Below are 14,566 nucleotides of genomic sequence, written 5' to 3'. Positions count from 1 at the left end.
TTAAAATATCACTAACTGGCTAAGAAAAGCTCTTTTGATTTGCTAGAACAAGATATCATGATAACACGCTTTGTTTTAATGCAAGTCAGAAATCTGCAACTCTCACTAAAAAACTGTCCCAATTTGTTTATTATTGCAGTATTCTGCCATTTTGTAGTATAAATAGTGTGAGAAGTGTGTTTAAAGTGTACATCAAATACCAGGATGATGTGCTAATTATCCCCCCCATTCAATCAAAGGTTCTTTTAAAAAAACATATTTTTCTTACCTTTTTATAATCTGAGGAACCTGCTTTCGCCACAAAGAACCTTTTATGAAACGTAAAGGTTCTTCAGATGTTAAAGGTTCTTTATGGAACCATTTAGACAAAAAGGTTCTTCTATGGCATCGTGAAGCGAGTAGTATGAGTGCATAGTGTATAGTGAGTGATTTGAAACACAGCTGAAATGATGAATGATGTCCTGTAGCTTTGCTGCTGCAAAAATTGTGAAACATTATTCTTCTCTGTTGTGATGTTCATATTGAGTGAAACGGCTTCCTTCTTGAACAAGGAAAAAAGATGTAAGGCTGGACTTGATGTTGTCTGTTGGAAAATTGATTGGATCGTTGTTGTTTGTTAATTGCTACGATTTCATGAGAGTGACAGGTTGCTGGAGGGGAGGAATTATTTCCCAGTCCTCGCGCCAGTGCACGTCAGCAGAGAATAGATGTCGTTGCGAGGGGGAGGGGAAGTTTGTGTTTTTATTAAAGATTACTAGGGTACATAATTAAAAAATAATAATAATGACAATGATGTGAGTAGTGAAACACTGCAGTATTGCATGAAAAATAAGAAATGTCAATTTTGATTTCATGGACTTTAAGTCAATTTAATAGGTGGATTTTATGTTGCATCATAAAGGTGACCGTATAGAGTAAGGACTATTTTTAAAACATTTCCTAAGCCTTTCCTGATTTTCATTGAAAACAGCTTTGAGTGGTTATCGCCTCTGCAAAACCGTGCTTGTGTCCTGCTGTCAGGTCAAGTATATTGAGTTTGTCACCCGCACAATGGGTCCAAAAAGGAATGAGAGGTGCAGTATGACTGAAAATGCCATATACATTTTTCTCTTGTAAAGAAAACAATAAGCAACATCTGCACCAGTGTGTGTGTGTGTGTGTGTTACAGACCCTGTAGTATTCCCATGGCATCTGTTCTGCTGCAGTTTGACAGAGAAAAGAGACTGAGAAAAGGCAAGAGAAGTATAATGCATTTTTGGAATATATGTGGGACGCTGCTATTCCATTCAGACTCACTCCCATGTGCACCTAAAAGCGTATGTTATAAAATGAAAGATAAGATAAACACAGCAGGGCAGCCGTGGGTCAGAGGATTTGCATCTCATGGCATCTTTTTCAGAAAGGTCACTTGTGTCCGGGTGGGCTTCCTGCTGCTAAGAGATCTTCATAATGAATCTGGATTAGACAGGGTCAAGGGATCCCACCATCAAAAAACTTGAGATTTTAAAGAACTTAAAAAAATGTTAGCTTCTCATATGAGTGTTTTTTTGTTTGTTTTTTCCATGATACACTGAGAAGAAAGCACAGACGTATCCCCTTTCATGCTACCGTTTCTCTTTCACTGGCATGACGAAACCCAGGTTTAACAGGAATCAAATATGTATGTTATATATTATTTAATATTTATAAATACATTTCCAACCACAGCTGCTGTCATTTACTAGCATTTGTACAGCAAACACTCATGATTGTATGATTTCCCCCCAATATTTATTTCTTTATTTACACTACTAGTCAAAAGTTTTGTGAATGTTTCATGATCTTAAAATGCCTTTTGATCTGAAGACAGGCTTAGTGCTGGTTTTGCTGAAAAACATAACTTTTTTGTCAATGTATGAATAATAGGCCTATACTTTGTGCCTGCATATGATTTTCTCTTATACCTTTTTTTGTTGTGTTTAATTATAATTAACTATTTATTTTTTACTTAATCCATTGGAAGCATGAAGGAAATCCAACAAATGAACTCCAATGTTTATGTCAGCTCATTACAACACTCAAGTAACACGCACACACAGGTTCCCATGGAACTGATAAGAATAGTAGACAGAAACTAGTTCAATAATCATTTTACCCCTACAAGTTAATCTCGTTTTGATGAGTTTACTATAGACTGCTAGTATACGCACGCATTTTACCAAACGCAAACTGTTAACAAACAGCAACACTGCCACCAGGTGGACATGAGATGCGCGACAGTTGCGTTCAGACATGAAATACAATATAAACAACCGTTTTTAAACGTGATATTTGGTTTTTACATAGCTAAGCAGATTCTTGTGTGATAGTTTGTTTCTCAATCACAGTTTTACATCGTATCTGGCCGTTTAACCCTTGTATTGTATATTAAGTTAAGGGCAGGTCACAATCACCCGGATGTCATAGCTCATAAAACATTTCCACCACTTCCTATAATGGGATGAATTATTAGTTCATTATGACTAACAGCCTATTCTAAAAGCAGGAAGGAACATACACACATGTGAAGCTTATCAGTAGAGAGAATAGAGCTATCTCTGCCTTTAAAGAGGTCAACGTTTTGTGTGTGAAAGGTTTAGGAGGAAACACCCGGTGTCGAAATTACGCCCATTATATGTAAATGATATTGTCCTCTTTGCACAACCATGCAGGTGTTTTTACGCACCCAGACTGATTGTTAAAGAAGAATTATCCTGCGTCCCAAGACGCCCATTATATGTAAATGATATTGTCCTCTTTGCACAACCATGCAGGTGTTTTACGCACCCAGACTGATTGTTAAAGAAGAATTATCCTGCGTCCCAATGTGCATAGGCTACGATCCACCCTATCTTCCCTAAATAGTATTGAAAATTACTAATATCACATAGAATTTAGGATGGATAGTATGCATTCCAAATTTTGTAATGTGACACCACTTTTAGTAATCTATGCGTTGTTAGTCTCTCTGTTTTATTTTAATCCGTTTGTTTATTATTTTTTTTTTTAAATTTTATACAAGTATTATTTGGCCAGTAGCAGCCTATTTACAATTATTTGTCAGAGCGATTAGTTCCAAAACAATCTTCACGAAAGCACTGTCAAATATAGGCTATCCATTAATCTAAGTGTCACTGTTGCTTTCTAAAATTATGTATATGCGTGATCATTTAGCATATTTAAAAAACCACCCACCATAAATTATTCATCAGTTAAGTTGATTAGGTCATTGTCATTACTGACAGACTCTTAAAGATCAGCTTTTGTTTTTTTTTTTAATAGGATGTAGACACCTACTGGTTTGTTTCGTTCATGTGTGTGTGTGTATGTGTGTGTGTGTGTGTGTGTGTGTGTACTGATTTATATATCCTTGTGGGGACTTAAAGCTGAATACACACAGACTCATGGGGACTCGTGTCACGGTGGGGACCTAAATTGTGGTCCCCACGGGTACAAAAGCTTATAAATCGTACAGCATTAAGTTTTTAGAAAATCTAAAAATGCAGAAAGTTTCCTGTAAGGGGTAGGTTTAGGTGTAGGGCAATAGAATATATGGTCTGTACAGTAGAAAAACCCATTACGCCTATGGATAGCTGACCAGACTGTGTGATCATGTGCAGGAGTGTGTGTCTGCATTGCTATGCTGGTAACATTGCTGTGGTGATTACCGGTTCTTTGTGCCCCAGTATTTTTGGGTTAATCAGCTGTGGGATTGTTGGCATGGTGAGTAATGAGGATGAAACCCAGCACTGACAATATTTTTATATTCTTTGTACTGAAAGACTTCAAATATGTATTTCTGCAATGATCATTGTTGCATTTGAAAACCATGAAAACATGAAATCTAAAGGCACAAAGGTGCCAAATTGGTGAGATGATACAAACGTCTGCCATATATAAAAACCTATGTTATGGCATTTATTATTATTTGATTCCAAGCTTCAAAACACGAGGATTGTCATCAACAACTGAATGTGGAAAGGCTGGTGTAGTGGAAAGTGACCTCTGTGAAATGACAGACCACTGACAACAAACAAGAAGTAAAGTTTCCATTTCACTCAGTGATCTCAGAATCAGAAAAAAAAACTGGTGTGTGAGAGTGAAATACAAGTGAAAATACAATCTGATGCTTTCAGACGAGCCATGAAAATGACAGTGGATTCAACAACCGTTATTACAAAGTTCAATTTTCCCAAAGGACCAATGTCCACCAGAGGCAAACTGAGGATGTGATGGTGCTTGTTGATGAACAAAAAGGAAGGAAAGTGAATTGTAGAGTGTTTTGTTCCAGTTTAAATGTGATTACTGTAGGTGCAACGGTAAAGTCTCTCCACTGACTTCTCTTTCACCTTCCTCAGACTTTCACCACTTGCATGTTGCAAACCTAAATCTAACATCCAACACATGTTGTACATGTTCGAAATAAAACAGTTTTGGGCCATATAAAGATATTAACAAATTCTGCAGTTTAAAACGTAACATTGTGCGATATTATAATGCACTGTAAAATGTGCCATTTGTATAGGCCATAACATTAGAGCTTGTGACACTCCTTTTGTAAACGAAGGGAGGTAAAACTGGACACCTTTAATGAGTGCCTTGGAAAAGGAGTTATGTAGCCATTACCCTTTTTACTAAAAAAAAAAAAAAGTTTTCTGTTTTCTGGCCATCACCTTAATGAGGTCTGACTGTGGCGAGCAAAGAATTCCTTTCAAAAACAAATGGAAATAAGATAAATGGCACACTATTGGGATTGGGAAAGTTTAACAACGAAATCTATTCTGAAATAATCAGAATAGACAGAAACAGTATCCAGGGACATAAACCCTGTGTCCACGGCACAGGATGAGATCAGTTTCTTGTAATTTGCCCTCATGTGGTACCTCAACTGTAAGAAAACAAAACAGAAACAAAGACAGAAAATCAGCTGTTAAAAATGTACTAGCAGACAGATAGACTGATAGATAGATGATAGATAGATAAAATGATCAAGTTGCCTTTGTGTAAACTAACGCTCAGCTGCAATTAAATATATTCATGAATAATTAAAGATGTTTTACCCATTTTGAAAGACTTGAATCCGAAATAGAAGCATTTAGCAACTAAACTAAATACACAATTAATACTCTCACACCTCCATCATCTACCCTGTTTGTGTGATATTGACAACCTCATACGTTTTCTTTACATAACAACAAATCCTCCTCTATATATAAAATACTAAGAAATCCTTAAACACAACTGCAGTGCACAAGGAAGGTCTCCAGGCTCAAACAGATGGAGAAACATAACTCCTACTGATTTATTCATTTTCAAGACCAGGTCCATAAACAAGGCTCCAAAATCCAGTAGGGATCACCAAGGAACACTAATTTTCAGTCATGATAATGTTCCCCTTGGTAAACTGCTGGTAAGTGCAGGAATCCAAAAGACATATTCAGTGAACAAGAACTTACATTAATTTAATTTTCATTGATAAATCACATTTAATAAACTGGAGATTAATTTCATAATTCTAAGGAGGTAAAACTGCTTTATTGTTGTAAGCAGGGAGAAACATTTGACTATACTATTTTGAATGACCACATGAGAATGTCAGGTTTTAACAGTTTAATAATGATAAATTATCTTTAAAAGCATTTATTTTCTTCCAGGCTAATTTTAGGACAAAACAACAGGCTGCAAAGCAATTATGCTTTTTTACTATTGAGTCTGGGCCTTGAAAATGAAGACTTTGTATTATATAAAACCTTTCAGCCTACACGCACATTATCAATTTGACAAAGCAGAACCCTTGCAGAGCCGTCACGTGCCATCAAAACCACCATTAAAAACCTTCTGTTGAAGACATGAACCGTAGCGCACTCACATTTATGCATGACAAGAGGTGCCTAGCAACAAGAGGCGTTCTGATCAAGTGCATATATTCATTTGAAAATACTATTTGTCTGTCTAGTGCAAGAACTGATTTTGCGTAAGAACATTTGCTTTAAGGTTTCTTCAGATAATGCAGAAATTGAATTTTGTTTTGCAGTTTGAATTTACTTCAAAACAGTATAGTTAGTTCTCTAAAACAAAGATCCCAAACAGGGTAGTTGATTTGGATTCAGCTTTGTTAAACCTATAAAACAAACATTACAACAAAGTATTAGTGATTTTAAATGATTAAATAATCAAAATGTCCTTTTTTTTTTTTATTTAGTTAACCTAAAAATAAAAATGTACTCACCCTATACAGGCCATCCAAGTAATTGTTTGTTTCTTTGTCGGAACAAAGAAATTTAGCATTAAATGCAGTGAATGGATGCCGTCAGAATGAGAGTTCAAACAGCTGATAAAAGCATCGTAAGTAATCCACATGTCTCCAGTGCATCAATTAAGTAAAAAAAAACGTCATGTTTCTAAGAAACAAATCCATCAAGGTATTTTAACTTTAAACCATTGCTTCTGGCCAAAATACATTTGCCATAATCCATGCAGTCCACAATCCAAAACGGAGTCCATAATCCATAATGCTTCCTCCAGTGGAAAAATTCCATCTCCAGTTGTCTTCTCGCATCAAAATCCAACAACACGTTTGTTTAGAACTGTTTTCGCTTTTAAAAGGAGCTTACATGTGGATATTTCTGTCCTGAGACAACTTTTTCACTGAAGAAAGCAATATTATGAATAAAGGACTGGTATTTTAGAGTTTGGAGTTAAAAACAGTCTTGATGGATTTATTACACAAACACAGTTTTTTGCTTCACAAGGTGTTAATTGATGGACTGGAGTGGTGTGGATTATTGTGATGATTTTATCAACTGTTTGGACTCTCAATCTGAACAAAAACTGATTATTTTAGATGTCATTCAGAAAGCTCTTCCTGTCTAAGTTGGCAGTAGCTGTTTAGAGCACTTGACCAGTATGGACCAGGGGCCATATTTACAACAACAAAAAAAACCTTGGCTAAAGCTTAATGTGGAAATTAACTTGGCTAAGGGCTAATGTGGACGATTATTTTAGATGTCATTCAGAAAGCTCTTCCTGTCTAAGTTGGCAGTAGCTGTTTAGAGCACTTGACCAGTATGGACCAGGGGCCATATTTACAACAACAACAAAAAAAACCTTGGCTAAAGCTTAATGTGGAAATTAACTTGGCTAAGGGCTAATGTGGAAATTTAGGAGCAACTCATTTAAATTAGAGGCATGTCACTCGTACTTTTAGAACTATACATTTTTAATCTAAGAGTAATTCACAAAATATTTCGATGCTAAACGTAGCTCCTAAACTGGTTTGAAGTACTCCTAAGGACTTCTAAATCCCTAAGAGAAACGCAGAAATTATCCAAAGCATTTCTGCTGTTTTCAAACAGTGTTACAACCGGAATCGGAATATTACAATGACATCAACCTTTTACAAAAGTATCACCTGAATTACGAAAGTTGCTTTCTTAGTTTTAAACATAGTCCAGTTTGTCTTCCTTGTATTTTCTTCTTGTTCTACACTATCCATCGCTATATACTAAGAGTATTTTTGAAATGCAGTTTAAATATATCCACTAATTAGATTAACTGATTAGGGCCAAATGAATAGAAGTAGCCATGCTGTCAAACGATTCATCGTGATTAATCGCATCCAAAAGAAAAGTTTGTTTACATTAAATATGTGTACTGTGTATATTTATTAAGTATAAATACACACACATACAGTATATATATATTGAAAATATTTACATGTTTATACATTTATATATTCGTATTTATATTTTATATAAATATATGTAATATATAAACAACATTTTTTCTAAAATATATACATGCATGTGTCTGTATTTATTCATACATAATATGCACGTGTATACGGAGTATATTTATTATGTAAACTATTTTTTTTTATTTTGGATAAAATTAATCACGATTTATGATTAATTGCGAGATATGAGCAGCACAACAGTTTCCAACATTGATAATAAATCAACATATCAGAATGATTTTTGAAGGATCATGTGACACTGAAGACTGGAGTCATGATGCTGAAAATTCAGCTTTGCCACAACAGTAATTAACTATATTTTAAAGTATATTAAAATGGAAAACCATTATTTTAAATTGTAATAATATTTCACAATATCACTGCAGCCTTGATGACCAGGAGAAACATAAATAACTTTGAAAGGAAACAATGGATGTGGTTTGATTGCTCTTGTTTAATCTTTAAATCTAAAAAAAGAAGAGCTTAATTGTCCATTTTTAAAGCACTAGCAAAAAGTAAAACATAACAGTGGAAAGGAAATATTTACAATCCGTTCACATTCGTGTCACTCAGTACAGTTTTAAGGGGTGTGTGTGTGTGTGTGTGTGTGTCTGCATGTCTGTATGGTTTTGGCAATAAGACGTTAGATCAGATATACAAACATCACACAGATATTAGTCTTGTCACTTTGAACCTTTAAAGCTGCATGTGTGTGTCACTTCTTGGAGGGAACTCCCTCAGAGTAGTCCTCCAGTACTCCGCTCAGATGATCATTATGAGTCTTAAACCGTCTCTTTTTCTGTGTTCCAGGTTTCTTCCTCTTCTGAATGGGTGCCTGCAACAGCCAATAACAAATCACGTCAACCATTTACACCCACACAAATATGCATGAACCAGCCAATCTGGAGCGAGTTTTGTGTTCGTTTATCTGCATGTGTGTTGAGAAGAAACAGAACGAACCATTTTCTTTGGGCCGGTCTCCTGCATGGACGATATGCCCTGTTTCTTCAGGTACTCTTCAATCTTTTCCTCATCTATGGAATCAACAGGAACACTGCGCCACAGCTTTTGGAACTCTGGAGAATGAATGACACTGACATTACGATAGAGAAGCTCCACCTAAATTACCAGGACACTTCATATATTATATAATAATGATCGTCACACACCTTCATCAACAACAAACTGACAGTGTTTGTCATTGTAGAAAAGAACCTTCTTCTTATCTGGCCTGGTCACAAATATAATCTGATCCCCAAGTGCCTGAACAAAATAAACAAAACAAAATTAAGTATTTCAAATCTTGAAAAAGCTAATTAGCTTCTTTCTTACCGAGAACCACACATTAAATACAGAAAATCAGCTGGCAGACGAATTACATGTAAATAAATATATGCAAATTTGAAAATCTTTAAAAAAATAAAAATAAAATCACAGTACATCTGTTTAATGATGCCTCAAAACATTCTGAAGTGTCTGTGTACCTGATGCTTTAAACGTACTGTCTAGAAAATGTTCCGCCTATGTTTAAAAAAAAAAAATTGTGGAAAAAAAAAAAAAAAGATGCACGCTAGCATTTTACCTTAATAGCCTTGGCTGCATTGGGTAGACCCTCTTCAACATCATCTAGTAACACTCCTCCTAGTCCCAGCTGATCGTGTTTGTCCAGTAGTCTTAGCAGAGCTTTCTTATCCTTCAGATGATACTTGGGTTTAAAGGCATATTTCCCTTCCCGCACATCGATCTTAGGATTACTTGCTAATGCCTGGAGGGAGGGAGAAAGATTTAGATTTCCTTTTTTTGTTTTTGTTGTTTTGAATGTGTCTCTTGCCCTTGAAAATGTGTATTATGTGTTAGTGCATGGCTCCCAGGAACATATGATTTTGATTGGTCAATCTGTGGTCGAATCAATGGCATTCTGTGGTCAAAACAAATTGTAATATGTGAATTAGATTAACACATGGCCCCGGAAACATATGTAAAGCCAAAAAGAAAGCATATTTTTACAATTTCTGCAATCAGTGGAAGTCCAGCTGCTACTACAGACAGCATGCATTTGCATTTTTCTGCAAAAACAACTAAAACCAAATAAAACACAAACAAAACCAAGCAATTAACAAAAATAATAATGATAACTTAAAAAAAACACAAGAAAACAAAACAAGAAAAAACTAAATTAAATGCAAATATAACACCAATTTAGGGGCCATTCACATAGGATGTGCTATTGTTTTCAGCCTCTATTTTATTTTTATTTTAGATATCAGACACATTGACAGCTTTCCTGTCTTACAGATATCGGTGGTCTTCAGGACAGGGGTGTGATATGCGATACTTATGTTCAATGATATGGAAATAAAACAATATATTGACCTGTCAATTTAATGCTCGACTTATCTGTAACAGTGATGTCACTGAAGTATCTTTATTTGCTGCCTTTTCTCAGTAAAAAATTATATTTGTAACTAAACAGCATATCAACAATAGTGTTCAATAGTGCTAAACATGGAATCCTATGTAATTCATGTTTGAGTTAAGGGGTATATTATATAGTGTATTGGTGGATGTGATGATCTATGTTGTATATACATGGAAATTGTCCAATATTTAAATGGTAACGTGTATTTGAAGAAATCGAAAAATGGTTAATGAATGATGACGTCAAGTAAATTAACAATTTAAAAAGTGGGTGGAGGGTTTAAATTGCTTTACACACTGAAGAAGGCCTTGACCCGAAACGTTTGTGATTTTTCCCTATTGGTGATAAATGTATAATAAAACGTAAAAAGAAGACTGTTTTTGCAAGTGTGGATCATGGTTTCATATAATTAGCATATCATGTAATCATTTTAATCTCAAAAATCTCATTTCTCATCTAGAATTCTGCAGTCTTTTTCTTCCAACATAACAAAATAAACCCCGACAGGGTGTTCAGAGGACATGTATTTGATTTTTAATTGATTGTTGTGAATTAGGCAGAATATTTTTTTGTGAGATGTTCTCATGTGCCTATAAATACAAAAAAATCCACATAAGTATTAGTGAACGAGACTCTCGCATGCCCACTCACACACACACACACACACACACACACACAAACACACACACACACACACACACACACACACACACACACACACACACACCTCGCTCATAAGCCACTGTTTCTGCTTCATGCCAATGTCCAGCAGCTTGGTCTCATCCAGAATTTCATCCAGAGTCAGATGATGAGTATCACCTCTCTGGTGCCTCGTCTGAAAAAGTGATGAGATGTAAAAAGAGAGTTTAAATGTGTCACAGCTACATCTACATCTGTGGATTACAGCCTGACAGCCTTTAATTACTGGCATGTCACTTTGGGGAACTGCCAAGACTGACAAAAAACAAAAACAAAAAAAGTGACAAAATGCTTGTGATAATATGAAACCACTGTAATATGATGACTCTGACAATGCATTAGTCACAGGGCAAAATTTTTACAGTGTTTATTCAGGTCAGGTGGAGAAACTGTTGTTAGGAGAGTCAGTAAAAACTGTTTCAGTACCTTTTGTCTGTTTTTTTTAAGCACACAACATAAAAACCTTCACAAATGATTAGAATAAATCCACATTTTAGATCACAAAATTGGTACAAATATAAGACTGGCAATAGATGTGGAGATTAGAAGCCATTTTCCAGGGAGCATGTGTTTAATGACAGTGAGGATTGCTCAAGCTCATGATAATTTCATTCCCATGGGTCATCCTGTGGGAATTGTATTCTGTATTGCATTCTGAATCCCAGAAATCTCTGGTTAAAAGAAACTGTTTCACTCAAAAATAAAGATCAGTCTGTGTGCTCTAATGTGAGATGTAGAAATGTGGAAATGAAGCAAGAAAGGTGACAATTGACAGACACTGCAGCAAATGCTTGCTTGTTGAACAGACCACTGAACTGTGGAAATGTGTGTATTTTCGTATTACCTTCATGTAGTTAACAATTCGGGCCAAAACTCCAAATTTGTATCCTGAACTCCCAGAAAGTGCTTTGAGATTGAAGGAGCCATTGCTGGGATCTGAACGATGAAAAGAGAACAAAGACAACAAGAGAAGAAGAGATAAGAGACTATAATAAGTAAGTGCTGCAAATAATAGGCTTTTAATGCAATAACTACTATAATCCTTTCAAACAACAATGAAAGTAATAACACGCATGCTGTTTTCTAACACAAAGTTTCTGACAGTTATATTCCACACCATTTACAATTATTTCTGCTGTCAGCAGACACTTTCTTACTAAAAACACCAAAAACCAAGAGTGAAATGAAAAAGCAAAACAAAACGGCAAAAAAAAAAAAGGTATATTCTGAAAGTGCAAAGAGAAAAAGCACTCTGGTCATTCAGATCCCTTAATTCATTGGTTTGATGTAATCCATTTGACAACACTTTCTCTAATGCAAAGAAAAACCTCTGACAAAAACAGATTTCATCTGCATGATATCAAAACAATCTTCTGTATAAATAATACATGTGTAAAATAATAGTGTGATGTAGGAATGTATAGCAGTGTAACAACAATAACAGAGCTGTACTGTTTATTAATAGTGAAACTGTTTAAATAATTGTTTTCTAGGTAAGCACAGTATAAATATTAAACATTCGTTTCAGAAACTGTTATCACTTCATATCACTTGTTTGCTCAACATGTTTGTTATTGCTATAGATTTTATATCTTCTTTGAGATCAGAGACAACATGATATCAACAGCTGCACGCTACGTGGAATATTAGTTATTTATGCATTCTTAAGCATAAGCTGCTGTAAATTGTTCACATATTTTGCATTGGGTAAATTTTTTTGAACAATACCATGCTTATTTGATGCTCATAAGTGGTTATATTTTATGCTTAAATACTGAAATTATTATTTATGTTTGTATTTGAGGATCTGTGTTTCATGCGAGCGGTCTCTCACGGAAATTTCTCTCAAAAAACAAAAGTTTGGGTCTTTGACAAGGATTTTCGACAGGCAAATTTTTAAATACAAAAAATAGTAATATCTTTTGTAGTTATTCAAACATTAAGAATGTTGTGTATACAAATTCATATTAAAATTTTAAATTAAGTGATTTTAGTGTTTTTTCATTTAGATGAATCTGCTGTAGCCTTAAAAAATGTCATGTGGTGCGACCATGATTTATATTAAAATGAATTAATTTTCTTAACATGCTTAACATTTTTATTTAGATGCTCTTAGTAATTAAAGTGTTAAGTAACAAAGTATTTGCATTTCTTTTGAGTTTTTGTAAATCATGATCTCATTTTTGTTCTATAATTTCAAAGTTGTCTTCTTAAATGTAGTTAGCAGACTTATTTTTCTGTAAATTGCATAAAACTGATAATGTTTTTGAAATATCATTCACTTAAGCATACTGTTGCAGTGATTCATAGTTTAGCCACATAAATTAGAATTAATTTTTAATTGAATAGTTATTGCTATTATTGGTCGCACCACATGATGAGTGTGGCATTAACTGCAGTCATTTTTTTAGACCCAGTTATTTCTAAACTTTGCCCAATCTTGGCTGCTCAATTGCCCCTTCGCCGGGAGTTTGATTAACAGGCAATCTGACCAATCATAATGCCAAATCCACAATTTCTGTCCGACAAACAAACCAGACAGGAGAGTAGATTAACATTGGTGGACTTGAACTTGAAAAATAGTGTATTGACTCTTTTCACAGTTGAAACTAAATATCTTCTGATGTTCATTCTGCTCTGTCTTGTATGTCTGCATATTGTCAGTGTCTTCTTTGCTCCGTGATGTATTTTCACTGCGTGAGAACATGTGTTGCATAAAAATGCGGACGTAGCAACAGTAACTAAGGGGGGGGGGGGGCTTTGCGTAGGGTTAATTTAGAGTAGCGGAAGGTTTCTGGCTCAGTTTCGGAGATGAAATCATAAACATCTTTCTTACAGTAGAAATTACATCTGGAGTTTGTGCTTGACTGCAGGGTCAGAATAAACATGCTGCCTATGGCGAGCGTTTATATTACTTTCCTTGGCAGTGGAATCTGGTAAAATAGATTAAAATAGTTAGCAATAAATATATAATAAATTATGAATAAATGCATAATTACCAAACTAAAATTACATGCTCTAAATTTTTTTTTTGCATTTTTCTCATATTGTACAAAGATTAAACAAACAGTCTTAAATTACCCAAATTGCATAAAAATCTATTCCAAATTATTTTATGTATATAAACCATTAATTTAATTTTAAAAATTGCACAAAAAATGCCAATCTGGGACATATATCTATAATGGAAAACACTCTGCAGTGGTCGCACCACATGATATTTGGTCGCACCACATATTTTCAAATTTAGTCAAAATTTAGCCACCTAAACAAAACAAGCTAGCTTCGCATGAAAGGTCACTATGAAATTTATAATAAAAATAAATACTTGTAGAAATAACGTAATATTCATTGTTTTTCTGCGGTCATACCACATGATATCCAAAATTTGGCAACTACATACCAGCCATATAAAAGGTAATTTTTTTCCCAAATTTGAAAGATAGTTACAAACCTGCTTGATGCTTCTATGGGTCTATGGGTATATGATGCAACGTCCTATCTTTGAATGGATTTCAACATAAAAGTCCCAAAATGGTAGTTTCTTTATGGTTGCACCACATGATATTTCATAAAATGGAGATTATTGGACAAAGTTTGTTTGAATGTTATGATGGAAATATAAATGCAAATTCTTCGCAATTGTATATAGGATTACAAAACCCTTTGGAGTCAAGCCAAATAGTGCAGAAAAT

General features: G+C 34.7%; 1 protein-coding gene across 3 annotated transcripts in view; it reads right to left on the bottom strand.

Moving 5' to 3' along the window:
- Positions 1 to 3,336: 3,336 nt before the first annotated feature.
- gtf2e2 (general transcription factor IIE, polypeptide 2, beta) overlaps positions 3,337 to 14,566 on the bottom strand; it is a 24,664-nt gene continuing 13,434 nt past the window's right edge. The window contains exons 3-9 of one of the 3 annotated variants that reach the window (XM_016229046.1): positions 11,716 to 11,807; positions 10,900 to 11,007; positions 9,336 to 9,518; positions 8,923 to 9,016; positions 8,714 to 8,829; positions 8,462 to 8,588; positions 3,337 to 3,370 (exon numbers count right to left, since the gene is read on the bottom strand). In XM_016229046.1, the coding sequence (XP_016084532.1) occupies positions 8,469 to 8,588; positions 8,714 to 8,829; positions 8,923 to 9,016; positions 9,336 to 9,518; positions 10,900 to 11,007; positions 11,716 to 11,807 (713 nt within the window). In that variant the 3' untranslated portion in view covers positions 3,337 to 3,370; positions 8,462 to 8,468. Of the gene's footprint in view, positions 3,371 to 8,187; positions 8,589 to 8,713; positions 8,830 to 8,922; positions 9,017 to 9,335; positions 9,519 to 10,899; positions 11,008 to 11,715; positions 11,808 to 14,566 lie in introns of those variants that run through there. The other 2 variants (XM_016229045.1, XM_016229044.1) reach the window with 2 other exon arrangements.

Source organism: Sinocyclocheilus grahami, unplaced genomic scaffold (assembly GCF_001515645.1).
Source record: "Sinocyclocheilus grahami isolate Dianchi unplaced genomic scaffold, SAMN03320097.WGS_v1.1 scaffold346.1, whole genome shotgun sequence".
Classification (NCBI taxonomy): Eukaryota; Metazoa; Chordata; class Actinopteri; order Cypriniformes; family Cyprinidae; genus Sinocyclocheilus; species Sinocyclocheilus grahami.
Note: the sequence above shows the minus strand (reverse complement) of the source record. Positions and strands in the feature narration are given on the sequence as shown.